Here is a 15,052-nt window from a genome sequence, read left to right on the forward strand (position 1 = left end):
GGTGTCTCAGGTGAAATTATGCCAGAATTGTACTAACCCACATCCTGCCGAGGTATACAAGGCTGAATGTGAGGACTCTATTGTCCACTCCACTAAGGTCCTGGCTAATCCGCATAACAAACCTACCAAACCCATTACCTCACCAGAGACAAGTCTAGACGATGTCTTACTGCGAATCATCATTACAATTACAGCAAGACAAGACGCGGCTGTCCTAGTCATGACTAATCATTTGAGGAGTCTTGAAAATCAAATAAGTTAGCTAAATCAATTTCTTAATTCTCTAGGTAGTGTGCCTAAAAATGACTCAATGGTGGCACATAGCCAAGCTTCAGTTTATTCTCAGGTAAAGAAACGAACTAATTCCCATTATAGAACTAGTTATTGAGTCATCACCTAAAACCAATGGGAAAACACCCATTCCATTCTCGGGCCTTCTCAATCCAAGACACAATAAGATGAAATCTTTCAAGGTTAACGGTAAATTATTAGACATTGTGTCTAAAAATCTTTATAGTAAGAAGTATTTAGGACCCTTTTATCAACCAAGGATAAGGTACCCGAAGTATCCAATATCCCGTTGAATGCAGATTGTTCAGCCAATCTCCTAAATACTCTTCCTGAAAAACTAGGGGACACCGGACGATTTATTCTTCCTTGTTCTATTTACCAATCTGGTACTATCTATTCTCTCGTTGACCTTAGTGCCAGCATCAATCTTATGCCCTACTCACAGTTTCAGAAACTCAGAATTGGAAATCTTAACCCCACCAAAATGAGCATCCAACTAGCTGACCAATCTACTAGATATCCTAAGCGATCGTTGACGTCTACTCTCGGATTATCGCCTTACGAGCCCGTGGAGAAGAGGTCACTTTCTTGATCGATGAGTCTGAATGTCCTTTAGATAGGAAAGCCGAAGTAAATACCATCTCCACTAGAAAAGTCATCTTCAGTGAACGAAATTCCGAGAATGGCGAGAAGAAGATAACACTAGAAGACAAAAGGGATGACCACTCAAAACCTATCCAAACTTCTAAATCTTCATTTCTACCTTATTTTGAACTTTTAATGACCGGATAGGACTTCTTTCTAGAAGAACTCTCTGAACCAGTTATTCTTGAAACTCCCAACTAGAGTGAAAAGGAGGTGTATGACGAATTAGAAATGGAGAGCCCGGATAATAAGAATGACATGGATGATTCCGGCACCGAAGTAGTTGTTAATGTTTCTACCATATTGGAGACGTTAATGGATACCGTCCCACCTCCATGCCTAGAGCACGTCATTACCATTAACTTGAAGTCACTAAGAAGAAAGACGGGTTTGCATCAGGACAACCTTATAAACCATCACTCCATCACATAATGACATACACGTCATGGAGTGATGAGGACCTCTTTGATCAACCCACCCCACTCGAGAAGGTAGAAGAAGTTGATAGCTTTGTTATACCTCAAGCTAAACAAAACATTCACTTCGATCCACCTTCTCTTCTCATTGGACATACCTTAACCTCTGTCTACTTCAATCTCTTCGGTATGTTTCTATATTACCTTTTATATCTACTTATGGATGCAAGGGAGCTACATGAATTTTCTGAGAAATAAGTCTAGGTTTAGGCTTGTGACTCGAACAAAAATAAGCGCTTCTCGGGAGGCAACCCGTGTATTTTTAATCCAAAACATTATAAGTTGAAGAACCACCACACTACCGCTAGATAAATGACCATTTGTTGAATAATACTAATAGGCAACCCGTGTATTTTTAATAGCTTCCGTAGTAGTTAGATTAGGATAATTAGGTTAATTGAATAAGTGAAAAGTAATACTTAAAATGGAATTTTCAACATTTCTTCGGACGGATTTGATTCTCCTACTTGTCTTGGGCTTGAGTGCATTATTTGCTACATAATTTCAAAAGTCTTGAAATTAAAGGCAATAAACACTTTAAGTGTGAGATTAAGCTTTTAAGTAATACACTGATTTGTTGAATTTTCAAAACCCAATTTTTGAAACCCTAGAGTTTTCAAATAACTTTTTCATCAAAATGCAAATCAGTGTGTCTGTGGCCTAAAGCTTAATCACCTGTCTAGGATTGATCTTTTCCATTATTACAAGTAATAGATAGTTATTGATACCTATGGATGGAGACTCTTTTAATAATAATGAGACGACAAGGAAACTCACTAATCATTTCATTGTAAGTTTTTAGATGATGTATGGATGATGAATACGCTTTAAGCAGCTCGAGTACACTTCAAGAAGACCGATTCGAATCCAACAGAAGATGGTTCCGAATCTATCTACCTTAAGATCCTCAGCTCATATGCAAACCCAAGGGAGTAATTCATTTCTTTCTCTTCGCTCTTTTATTTCTGTTTCGTTATATACTTAAACTATACCCTATCCTAAGCTTATTACTAAGTGTGGGATTCCAACCCAATTTGAGCTTAGATACATTTTCCTACATGTTCAAACTCTAAGTGTGGGATTAGATCCCTATAATTTAAGAAAGAACAGTAGGGACAATGTTCCTCTAAGTGTGAGATAACGGTGTAGTACACTGTAATTAGCTATGGTATGCTCGAAAAATGTTCTTAATTTAAACATTCACTAAGCTTTTCGAGTATACCTATTATTTAGATTCTCTATCCTTAACGTAAATTTTTCAAAATTTTTGACTAAAAGATACTTCCTGTGGAAAGTACATTCGAAAATCAAGCGTGTTTGTTCTAAAATCAAGATAAATAAGGACAGAAATCTTCTTAAGGATGAATCGGTTATCTAAAAGAGCATTGCTTGACTAGCATTTTCAACCCAAGATAATTGTTGTAAGGCACCCCAAAATAAAGGCCCAGTAAGTATTCATTTTTAATAATTCACTATCTTTTCCGTTGAGAGTGCTGATGTTAGCATTTAGAGTTAGAACTTGACCTTGACATACATTTTGAGGCCAATAATTAGTAAGTGCCAAACGTGCTGTAGGTTCGATACTCCTTCCGAAATCATTCTGAATAGAGAAGACAAAAACCTTCGTTTCCATTTACACTCTAAATATGTAAACCGACCAACTCACCCTAATGAGTTGATGAATCGTATAAATCACTACCCTAAATTCACACTCAAATACGTTACCCATTCACCTTTATTCCTCTCTCATGTCCGAAACCTAGAAAATTCAAAGAGATAGATTGACCAAGTTTACTCCAAAACACTTCTTTATAATTCTAAAACACCGGATTGATAGGTCATTAAACCTATTTTCGGTGAAAAACACCTCTCTATCTGGGCACAAGAAGAAATGGACAAAGTTATGAAGATGAGATATGCTAAAAAATTGGGCAAAGTCACCAATAAAAAGAAGATAAAAATCTTCAATAAAAGCATAAATCCACGAAGAAAATGAAGATTGTGACCCAGGAGGACTGCAGAAAAGAAGTTAAGCAATTTTCTTGACAAAAACGCTTCGCTAAAATCAGCGCCCTCTGAAGGAACTCTTCAACAAAAATAGAGTATCATCTTTCCTAAATTATGTCCTCAAGAAACCAAAATCTATCGAATCTCTCAAAATTTTAAAGATTCGAAAATCATCCGTTTCGCCATATCAAAACCTTCACTTTTCTCCGCAAACCTACCTTTAAACCCGTTCTTTTCCTCTTGAAAGAATGATTAAGGAGAAGATCAGTGTCGTCCTTATCTAACTAGTGGAGATTTGATTCTTGTTAAAGCCTGTGACAATAGTTGCAACATGACCGACTATGATCGAATTTATTTCATAGAATGATAGGGAACCCCAAACACTTAAGTGATTTGAGTAACCCGTGTAAAGAAGCCAAAGTCATGTAACCTCCCATCATGCTTGCAGAGATAGTTTCTACCCTTTTAGAAGATGGCTTTCTAATTTTGTTCTTATAATAAAGAGCAAGATACTTGACCTATAGAAAGGAAACCTCGAGAGTATCCTTAAACTCAAGATAAATGGGAATTTTTCTTGAGGACAAGTAAAGTCTAAGTATGAGATATTTGATATCGGCTAAAAATTCACGTTTTTACCCCCGATATTAGCCTCATTTATGATAAAGTAATTAACTTTATCATCTAAATAAGTATTTATTTTCTTCATTTGGTATATTATGTCATTATGAAGGCTATGTTTTAGGAATCACTAAAAACGGATGAAAAACGAGAAAAACTAGCTAAGACGATTCACTCGCGTTTAAATTAATTATTTTACAAATTTTTTAACATGTTATTTAGTTGATCCTTTATTGTAAGGTACTTAATTACGAATGCGTGGGCGCAAAAATCGCTTAAACGGACGAGAAACGAAGAAGTTAGGGCGAAAACGGTAAAACCAAGCCAAATGAAGCCAAGCGGCCATGGCACATGACCTAGGCACACGGCCTGCCATGGGCCATACGGCCTGCAAAGATCAAGCCCATATGGCCTGGTCACACGGCATGCCAGTGTCCACAACCTAGGAACACAGCCTGCTAGTGTCTCCCATACGGCTTGCCAAGATCAGCATAAGTACGAAAATGCCATCAACATTTCCTATAAATGGAGGGCTTATGATTCAACTTCATTCATCAACCAATTCAACTCCAATCACCTCCAAACTTTTACACACACACTTCTACTCTATCTCTCTATCTCTAGAGTCTCTCTCTATATTAGAGAGAGAAAAGTATGAGATTTATGTAATAGTTTGGTGTAGAAGCTAGTTTACCAATGTAACGCTTTGGATCTTTTGAAGAAATACAATTATTATTCAACACACAATATTTACCGGTAACATCTATCCTTTCTTTTATTAATTTGTCATAATGTTCTTGTTTGATGTTTGTGACTTATTAATATTATAAATGCGTATTGCCATGATGTGCGAGTAATTACTTGATTATTTGCCATGATTTAATAATGTTAGTTAGGGATGATTATCATTTCGTATTCAGTTCTTGTCTATGATTTCAAACCTTGTTATAATCGTCCTTCCACCAATAAACATGATTAAAACCTTTATAAAGTCGACAATTACAAAGGTAATTAATTATCTGTGTTTATACATTGATCAAGGTATGAACTCATTGGAAATACTATAAAGTATGTGGAGAACTATCGTCAGACCAGATCAAGACATTGGTCAAGAGTATAAGACTCGAGAAAATACTGTTACAATAGTAGAGTACAATGTTGATCTACTATAGGACCACTTGAGCATGGTCAAAGTTAGAAGCTATGGAACAACTATAAGTGTAGTACATTATGGAAACTCTATATGAGAAGTACATTATAGAAAACGCTGAGAGTGAAGTACAATGTGAATAACTATGGGATTTATTGGGTAGATTTTAGTAAGAGCTGGTTTAAGTCATAAATGGTAATTCAACACACTACAATACAAACTTAGTTTATGAATCTTTAAGGATGATGGAGAACCATAAGAGGTTCTAGATTTTCTACAAACCCTTAAATTTTACCAAACCATTGACAGAAAGGAATTCGAAACATAATCATAACCACTCACTTGGGTGATACACTAAGGTGTTAAGAAAGGTTGGATATAATATGTTTATGACAGTGCTACTTTATTCGTGCACCCAAGTATGCATCGCATCCAAAATTGGCCGCTTATATCCTTTACCGAATAAGCGTCAGCAGTGAGCATAGTCCATGCGATCAGAATCACGATGACCTAGTTCCTCGTGACATGCTAATCAAAAATTAATTAGTAGGAAATCTAGTGTTTACTCCAAGATATATCTATCCAAGGAGTGTCTCGTGATCATCCCGACAATACGTTATCTTAAATCATGGTGAACCACGTCTTCTCTATCCTTAGATGTTGCATGCTAGCTAGCTTTCTTTAATTTACTGCTTTAATACTTAAATATAATTATAAGAATAAATCAACCCAACTATAGCCTTTGCACAATTTGACATTCCGGATAAAGTGGTGTCTAGAATAATCCGGTTGGATTTTTTAAACAATCACCAATTTATTGGGACCAAAAGGATCCTTGTAACGACCCAGATTTTTTCAATCGTTTTATACTTATGAGATTAATATTTACATAAATTAAACCTTAACAACATGATAAGCAATCCAAATTGTTGAGACTTGTGTTTTTGAAAAGAGTTTTACACAACGTTTGACTGTCCAATTTGACCGATGATATCACGAACTATATAACATACGATAATTATACGTTTGTGTATATATATGTATTTATATATATTTAACATGATCTAAGGATGGTTTAACATCTCATTGTGTACTAATGACAATGAGTTATAAGTATATTTTGAAACTACTAACTTAAGTTTTCAAAACGATAACTATACGTAACATTCTTTGATATATGTACTTATAACCTATAATGCTTATACATGTATCGTTATATAATGTATTTAATCACTTTTTAAGGACTTAAATACATAAAACAATATAAGTATATTCACAAAAGATAGCTATATTTAAATTCTCATTCCGTTTCCTCAAGATTTCTATACGTATATCTAGGGTATATGTACCCGTATCATACCCAGCTTCTATATGTATTTACTATTGGTATATACACATCAAATTAACATCCTAATCAACATTATTACTGCCCTAGATATGAGGTAACTAGGATTTGTCAAGTAGCATGAATTATTAGTAAGAAAACAAAATTAGGAATCCTTTTCTTTCCTTATAAACTAAAAACGTTTTTATGAATGAACACCATTTCTTCACTCCATTTTCTCATACCTACACCCTCATTTCTCTCTCAAAATAATCCTAACTTCATACTTGATCATCTCCAAGCATTTTCCCCATCATTTAGCTTCAATTACATGCCTTAAACACCATAAGAAAACTCTTTCAAGAACATATCAAAATAACCACCCATTTGAAGAAGTATACTTCCAACCTTTTGATCTAACTCCACCACTCTTTGATTCCAACATTTTTCTTATCTCTTACAGTAACTTTGTCCAAGTAACTTGAGGTAGTAACCTTGTTCATAATCTTGTTCGATTCATAATTATATAGCTATCTTATTTTATGTTGTAAAATTTTAACAACAAGAACATAGTTTGAATGATTTCAAACTTGTTTACAAACTAAATAGATCCTTCTAACTTAACTTTTAAAACACTTCAAGACATGTAATATATCATAATGATATGCTAACTTAATAAGATATAACTTCGTTTTACAAAGAACACCTTAAAAACTGAATCTACGTCGTCGGAGTGCAACCGGGGGCTGTTTTGGGTTGGATAATTAAAAACCATCTTGAAATTTGAATTGGAAATTCATGTTCTGGAAAAATGATATTTCTTATGAATATGTTAACACATAAAAATTTCATGGTTTAACTCAAAGTGTAAGTATTTTTAGAAAAATGATCATTAAATGTTATTTTTATGATGAAAAATGATCACTTTCATAAGTTTTACCAAAGTTTGACCTATAACCTGTGATTTCGAATACAAACTAAGGTATTTTCAGTTCATATTCTTAAAATTTGACTCGGTCCAAGGAAGTGGCAAGTTGAACCAACAAAAACGGAGTTGTAATGAAGAAACTACGACTAAAACAAGATTGGGTATCCGAAGCTAGTTTAGCTACGAAAATATTTGGAGATAAAGTAAATTAATCATATCTTTTCTAATTAATATGATATTTTATATATAATTACTTATGATTTGATTTTATATATTTCAGGACCACCCGTAAACAACACGAGAAGATTAATCATAAGACCTCATGATTGTACGCAACACGTCATTTGACAACATGGTACTTTATGTACGCAACACGTCATTTGACAACATGGTACCATGGGTCGAGATTAATTCTGATCAATACGAATACGATGGGGTCTTTATTTATTTATTTTATTGAGCAACTAATTGTGGACCATTAACATCGGACTGCTAACTACGGACTAATAGATATTAAAAGTATTATAAGTATATATGAAACGATTATTTGAAAAGAAAATATGTTGATATATTATATATATAGTTAGGTTCGTGATATCTATCGGAGACCAAGTCGTGTTAAATATCTTCAAGGCAAAAGTGAGTATATAGTCCCACTTTTAAACTCTAAATATTTCGGGATGAGAATACATGCATTTTATGATTTACGTTATGGACACAAGTGATAAAAAATATATATTCTACGTTGAGTTGTACCACTGGCATACTTCCTTGTAACTTGGTAACTACTATTTACATGCGGTATTGTAAACGCGAATCCTGTTGATAGATCTATCGGGCCTGACAACCCCAACCGGACTGGACGACCAGTATTCAACGGTTGCACAGTACTTCGTTTCGGTGACTACACTTGGTACAGTGTAGTGAGATTTCATAATAAAGGGAATATGCGACGTTGATTAAATGTTAAGTATGGTTTTCAAGTGCTCAACCACTTAGAATATTTTTATTAAAACGTTTATGTATATGAAATCTTGTGGTCTATATTTATAACGCTGCTAGCATTAAACCTATATCTCACCAACTTTATGTTGACGTTTAAAGCATGTTTATTCTCAGGTTCCTAGAAGTCTTCCGCTGTTTGAATATATGTTAGAGAAACCATGTGCATGGAGTCATACATGTTTTATAAGAGGAAGCATTGCATTCACAAAATCATCCGTGTATTTATTTTGACTGCATTGTCAACGGAAGTATTCTTGTAAACTGTTATTTACGGTGATTGTCTATATATAGAAATCATCAGATGTTGAAAACATTGAATTTTAAATATTCATTGATGGTATATCTTTTCAAAAGAATGCAATGTTTATAAAACGTATCATATAGAGGTCAAATGCCTCGCGATGTAATCATATGTTATTGTATTCGTCCCTATGGATTGGGTCGGGTCGTTTCATGTGGTATCAGAGCGGTGGTCTTAGCGGACCAGGTCTGCATTAGTGTGTCTAACTGATAAGTCGTTAGGTTGCATTAGTGAGTCTGGACTTCGACCGTGTCTGCATGTCAAAATTTTGCTTATCATTTTGTGTCAAAAATTATCTACTTATCATCTATAGGAAATTACCTGCTTATCATCTTAAGTCTAAACGCTTCTTACTGCATTCATTGCATGAATGGTGTATAGACAAAATTCATATCTTAGCATATTTGCTAATTCATATCTACGCGTATCTGTTACTGTAAACTTTGTCTGACATATTCCGTAAATCCCTCCGTAATCTATGAGATCTTTTGTTCTATATATGTAGATATTCTATATAATTAGAATACCACCCGATAGCCGGAAAATCATTTCATATCGAAAAATCCTTTATTCAATCATACGAAATGGAACTCGTCACTAGTTGAAGTCCCTCGAATTCCGATATGGAATACCACCCAAGCTCCGAAAGCAGTGTGACCGGAATGGATCAACCAATCAGTCATCATCTATTTTGGATAGATTGGGGATGGGTTCGTAGCCTCCTCAATCATTGGAGACAAGAAGAAGGTGATCCCTTCCATCCACCAAATTGCCCTCTTGACGATGAACCTGAAGCACTTACCGGCGAACCTGTTCGAGAAACCATTTTCTCTCTCATTTCCAGAGTATCTCGTCACGATTATATACTACATCAAATTCTATATTTTATTTATCCGCTCGTCCGAACCGACAATCACCCCGGTGTAATAGAAGAAGTCAACGAGCTTCGCGCTCGGGTAGTGGCTTTGGAGAATACGGTGTAGTGACCCGAACTTTTCCATGTTTATATATATTAATTGAGATTGATATTTACATGATTAAATGTTTCCAACATGTTAAGCAATCAAACTTGTTAAGACTTGATTAATTGAAATATGTTTCATATAGACAATTGACCACCCAAGTTGACCGGTGATTCACGAACGTTAAAACTTGTAAAAACTATATGATGACATATATATGGATATATATATAGTTAACATGATACTATGATAAGTAAACATATCATTAAGTATATTAACAATGAACTACATATGTAAAAACAAGACTACTAACTTAATGATTTTTAAACGAGACATATATGTAACGATTATCGTTGTAAAGAAATTTAATGTATATATATCATATTAAGAGATATTCATACATGATAATATCATGATAATATAATAATTTAAAATCTCATTTTATATTATAAACATTGGGTTAACAACATTTAACAAGATCGTTAACCTAAAGGTTTCAAAACAACACTTACATGTAACGACTAACGATGACTTAACGACTCAGTTAAAATGTATATACATGTAGTGTTTTAATATGTATTTATACACTTTTGAAAGACTTCAATACACTTATCAAAATACTTCTACTTAACAAAAATGCTTACAATTACATCCTCATTCAGTTTCATCAATAATTCTACTCGTATGCACCCGTATTCGTACTCGTACAATACACAGCTTTTAGATGTATGTACTATTGGTATATACACTCCAATGATCAGCTCTTAGCAGCCCATTTGATTCACCTAACACATGTGGGAACCATCATTTGGCAACTAGCATGAAATATCTCATAAAATTACAAAAATATGAGTAATCATTCATGACTTATTTACATGAAAACAAAATTACATATCCTTTATATCTAATCCATACACCAACGACCAAAAACACCTACAAACACTTTCATTCTTCAATTTTCTTCATCTAATTGATCTCTCTCAAGTTCTATCTTCAAGTTCTAAGTGTTCTTCATAAATTCTACAAGTTCTAGTTACATAAAATCAAGAATACTTTCAAGTTTGCTAGCTCACTTCCAATCTTGTAAGGTGATCATCCAACCTCAAGAAATCTTTGTTTCTTACAGTAGGTTATCATTCTAATACAAGGTAATAATCATATTCAAACTTTGGTTCAATTTCTATAACTATAACAATCTTATTTCAAGTGATGATCTTACTTGAACTTGTTTTCGTGTCATGATTCTGCTTCAAGAACTTCGAGCCATCCAAGGATCCGTTGAAGCTAGATCCATTTTTCTATTTTCCAGTAGGTTTATCCAAGAAACTTAAGGTAGTAATGATGTTCATAACATCATTCGATTCATACATATAAAGCTATCTTATTCGAAGGTTTAAACTTGTAATCACTAGAACATAGTTTAGTTAATTCTAAACTTGTTCGCAAACAAAAGTTAATCCTTCTAACTTGACTTTTAAAATCAACTAAACACATGTTCTATATCTATATGATATGCTAACTTAATGATTTAAAACCTGGAAACACGAAAAACACTGTAAAACCGGATTTACGCCGTCGTAGTAACACCGCGGGCTGTTTTGGGTTAGTTAATTAAAAACTATGATAAACTTTTATTTAAAAGTTGTTATTCTGAGAAAATTATTTTTATTATGAACATGAAACTATATCCAAAAATTATGGTTAAACTCAAAGTGGAAGTATGTTTTCTAAAATGGTCATCTAGACGTCGTTCTTTCGACTGAAATGACTACCTTTACAAAAATGACTTGTAACTTATTTTTCCGACTATAAACCTATACTTTTTCTGTTTAGATTCATAAAATAGAGTTCAATATGAAACCATAGCAATTTTATTCACTCAAAACGGATTTAAAATGAAGAAGTTATGGGTAAAACAAGATTGGATAATTTTTCTCATTTTAGCTACGTGAAAATTGGTAACAAATCTATTCCAACCATAACTTAATCAACTTGTATTGTATATTATGTAATCTTGAGATACCATAGACACGTATACAATGTTTCGACCTATCATTTCGACACATCTATATATATTTTGGAACAACCATAGACACTCTATATGTGAATGTTGGAGTTAGCTATACAGGGTTGAGGTTGATTCCAAAATATATATAGTTTGAGTTGTGATCAATACTGAGATACGTATACACTGGGTCGTGGATTGATTCAAGATAATATTTATTGATTTATTTCTGTACATCTAACTGTGGACAACTAGTTGTAGGTTACTAACGAGGACAGCTGACTTAATAAACTTAAAACATCAAAATATATTAAAAGTGTTGTAAATATATTTTGAACATACTTTGATATATATGTATATATTGTTATAGGTTCGTGAATCAACCAGTGGCCAAGTCTTACTTCCCGACGAAGTAAAAATCTGTGAAAGTGAGTTATAGTCCCACTTTTAAAATCTAATATTTTTGGGATGAGAATACATGTAGGTTTTATAAATGATTTACAAAATAGACACAAGTACGTGAAACTACATTCTATGGTTGAATTATCGAAATCGAATATGCCCCTTTATATTAAGTCTGGTAATCTAAGAATTAGGGAACAGACACCCTAATTGACGCGAATCCTAAAGATAGATCTATTGGGCCTAACAAACCCCATCCAAAGTACCGGATGCTTTAGTACTTCGAAATTTATATCATATCCGAAGGGTGTCCCGGAATGATGGGGATATTCTTATATATGCATCTTGTTAATGTCGATTACCAGGTGTTCACCATATGAATGATTTTTATCTCTATGTATGGGATGTGTATTGAAATATGAAATCTTGTGGTCTATTATTATGATTTGATATATATAGGTTAAACCTATAACTCACCAACATTTTTGTTGACGTTTTAAGCATGTTTATTCTCAGGTGATTATTAAGAGCTTTCGCTGTCGCATACTTAAATAAGGACGAGATTTGGAGTCCATGCTTGTATGATATTGTGTAAAAACTGCATTCAAGAAACTTATTTTGTTGTAACATATTTGAATTGTAAACCATTATGTAATGGTCGTGTGTAAACAGGATATTTTAGATTATCATTATTTGATAATCTACGTAAAGCTTTTTAAAACCTTTATCTATGAAATAAAGGTTATGGTTTGTTTTAAAAATGAATGTAGTCTTTGAAAAACGTCTCCTATAGAGGTCAAAACCTCGCAACGAAATCAATTAATATGGAACGTTTTTAATCAATAAGAACGGGACATTTCGGTTGGTATCCGAGCGTTGGTCTTAGAGAACCAGAATTTTGCATTAGTGTGTCTTATCGAGTTTGTTAGGATGCATTAGTGAGTCAGGACTTCGACCGTGTTTACTTGAAAAATGATTGCTTAACAAATTTTGTTGGAAACTATATATTTTTAACATGTGAATATTATGTGATATATTAATCTCTTAACGCGTTTGATATTATGTGATAGATGTCTACCTCTAGAACAAGTCCCATTGACTCACCTAATAATAATAATGAAGAGTCAAATGTAAATTGGAATGATTCGTGGACTGATTCACAAGTTCCCGAAGAGGAACCGGAAGAAGAGTCGGAACCGGAAGAAGAATCGGAACAGGAAGAAGAATCGGAACCGGATGAAGAAATAGAACCGGTGGGGGAAATAATAAAATGGTTAAGTAAAAGAAAATCCTCAACCAACCGACCAAGGTTAATTATGGTCAATGGTGTTTCCGCCAAGGAAGCAAAATATTGGGAGGATTACCAATTCTCCGATGAATCGGATTCCGACGAGAATTCCGATGATGTTATAGAAATTACCCCAACTGAATTTAATAAGGCAAAAGAAAATAATAAGGGAAAGGGCATAAAAATAGAGAAATCTAATTCCAACCCCGATGAACTTTATATGTATCGTCAACCCCCGAAGTCCTTAAGTTGTAACAATGACCCGGGAACCTCTAAACCACCAGGTTTTTCTAAACCAATGTGGAAAACGATGGCTCGTATTAGGGGAACATCATATATCCCTAGAAACTTGGCAAAACGAACCAAAACCGAAGAAGAAGAAACAAGCGAGTCGGAATAAGATAGTTGTATTCGTGTGGTGTAATATATGTAATATAGTGTGCTTATGCTTTATGATATATGTAAACATTGCTTGTATTAATAAGTATTTTTTTTATGAATCTAACTCTTGTCTATTTTACAGTATAAAAACACAAAATGGATAGACAATCCAATATTTTAAGAGACCTACCCGGAGACATGATTGATGAAATCTTGTCTAGAGTCGGTCAGAATTCTTCGGCACAACTATTTAAGGCGAGATCAGTTTGTAAGACATTCGAAGAACGTTCTAAGAATGCCTTGGTTTATAAAAGGCTTTCGTTCGAAAGATGGGGGATATCACATTGGGAAATCCATAAGTTACGATGTGTTTACTTTGACGCATATATTGCGGGGAACCCAAATGCTATTTTACGCAATGGGTTAAGAAATTATTTTGACTCAATATATCCGAATATTGGACTTCGTGATTTAGAAAAAGCGGCTAACATGCAACATAAAGAAGCATGTTATGCTTACGGATTAGTAATGTTCGCTTCTCACCAAAGTGAGAACAAGAACATCGGGCTACAACTATTAAACAAAACGTTTCCACAAGTGACGGAGTCTGTAATTGGGGTAAGAAATGAGGTTTTTAGATTGTTACGGGACTGTTGGACATTACGTAACCCTCGTCCCTTTGACGACGTTACAACACGCTGTCTTATCAACAGCCATAACGGTTATGTTCCACAAGACCAAGGATGGGAAGTAATCCTAGTAAAACCAGAATGCATGACTTGTTTCTGGACGTATGAATTACGTGTCTTTATTGCCTTTTCTGAACGACTTGTGTACTAGCTAGAATTATCTTCACGACCATCTTGTATCAAATTTATTGTGTGCTATATTTCATGCTATATGTAAAATAAGCGGTATTGTAAGTTTGTAAAATATTGTGTAAAAGTTTGAACGCGAAATATTATTATAATCAGTTTTTCATATAGAATTGTAGTAGTTTAATTGTATATTAGCTACTAAGTATGAACTTAACGGGTAGGTACTACCCGAATTTAAACTTATAAAACGCTAATATGAAGAAAAAGCTTTTATAAATGAGTTCATATTATGCTACGAAATACTATTAACTACTCTTAATATTCTGTATGATTAACTTGTTCCATTTGACTATTTTGAAGGAAATGGCACCGACTACTCGACACACCGTGAATATGAATGAAGAGGAATTCCGTACTTTTCTAGCTTCAAACATAGCCGCAGTACAGGCTG

At 33.9% G+C, this 15,052-nt stretch overlaps 1 protein-coding gene across 1 annotated transcript; it reads left to right on the forward strand.

The window, feature by feature from the left end:
* The first annotated feature begins 302 nt into the window (after nucleotides 1–302).
* On the forward strand, nucleotides 303–883 carry LOC139848947 (uncharacterized). The gene is made up of 2 exons (XM_071838628.1): nucleotides 303–346; nucleotides 532–883. The coding sequence occupies exons 1-2, from the start codon at nucleotides 303–305 to the stop codon at nucleotides 881–883; spliced, it is 396 nt and encodes a 131-aa protein (XP_071694729.1).
* The last annotated feature ends 14,169 nt before the right edge of the window (nucleotides 884–15,052 follow it).

Source organism: Rutidosis leptorrhynchoides, chromosome 5, assembly GCF_046630445.1.
Source record: "Rutidosis leptorrhynchoides isolate AG116_Rl617_1_P2 chromosome 5, CSIRO_AGI_Rlap_v1, whole genome shotgun sequence".
In the NCBI taxonomy this organism is placed as follows: Eukaryota; Viridiplantae; Streptophyta; class Magnoliopsida; order Asterales; family Asteraceae; genus Rutidosis; species Rutidosis leptorrhynchoides.

Excerpts from the sequence above, each read along its gene's own strand:
- LOC139848947 (XM_071838628.1), top strand. The coding sequence starts at position 303 with ATGACTCAATGGTGGCACATAGCCAAGCTTCAGTTTATTCTCAG. Across the intron at positions 347-531 it reads AAGCTTCAGTTTATTCTCAG|GACCCTTTTATCAACCAAGG; the intron begins GTAAAGAAACGA and ends AGAAGTATTTAG.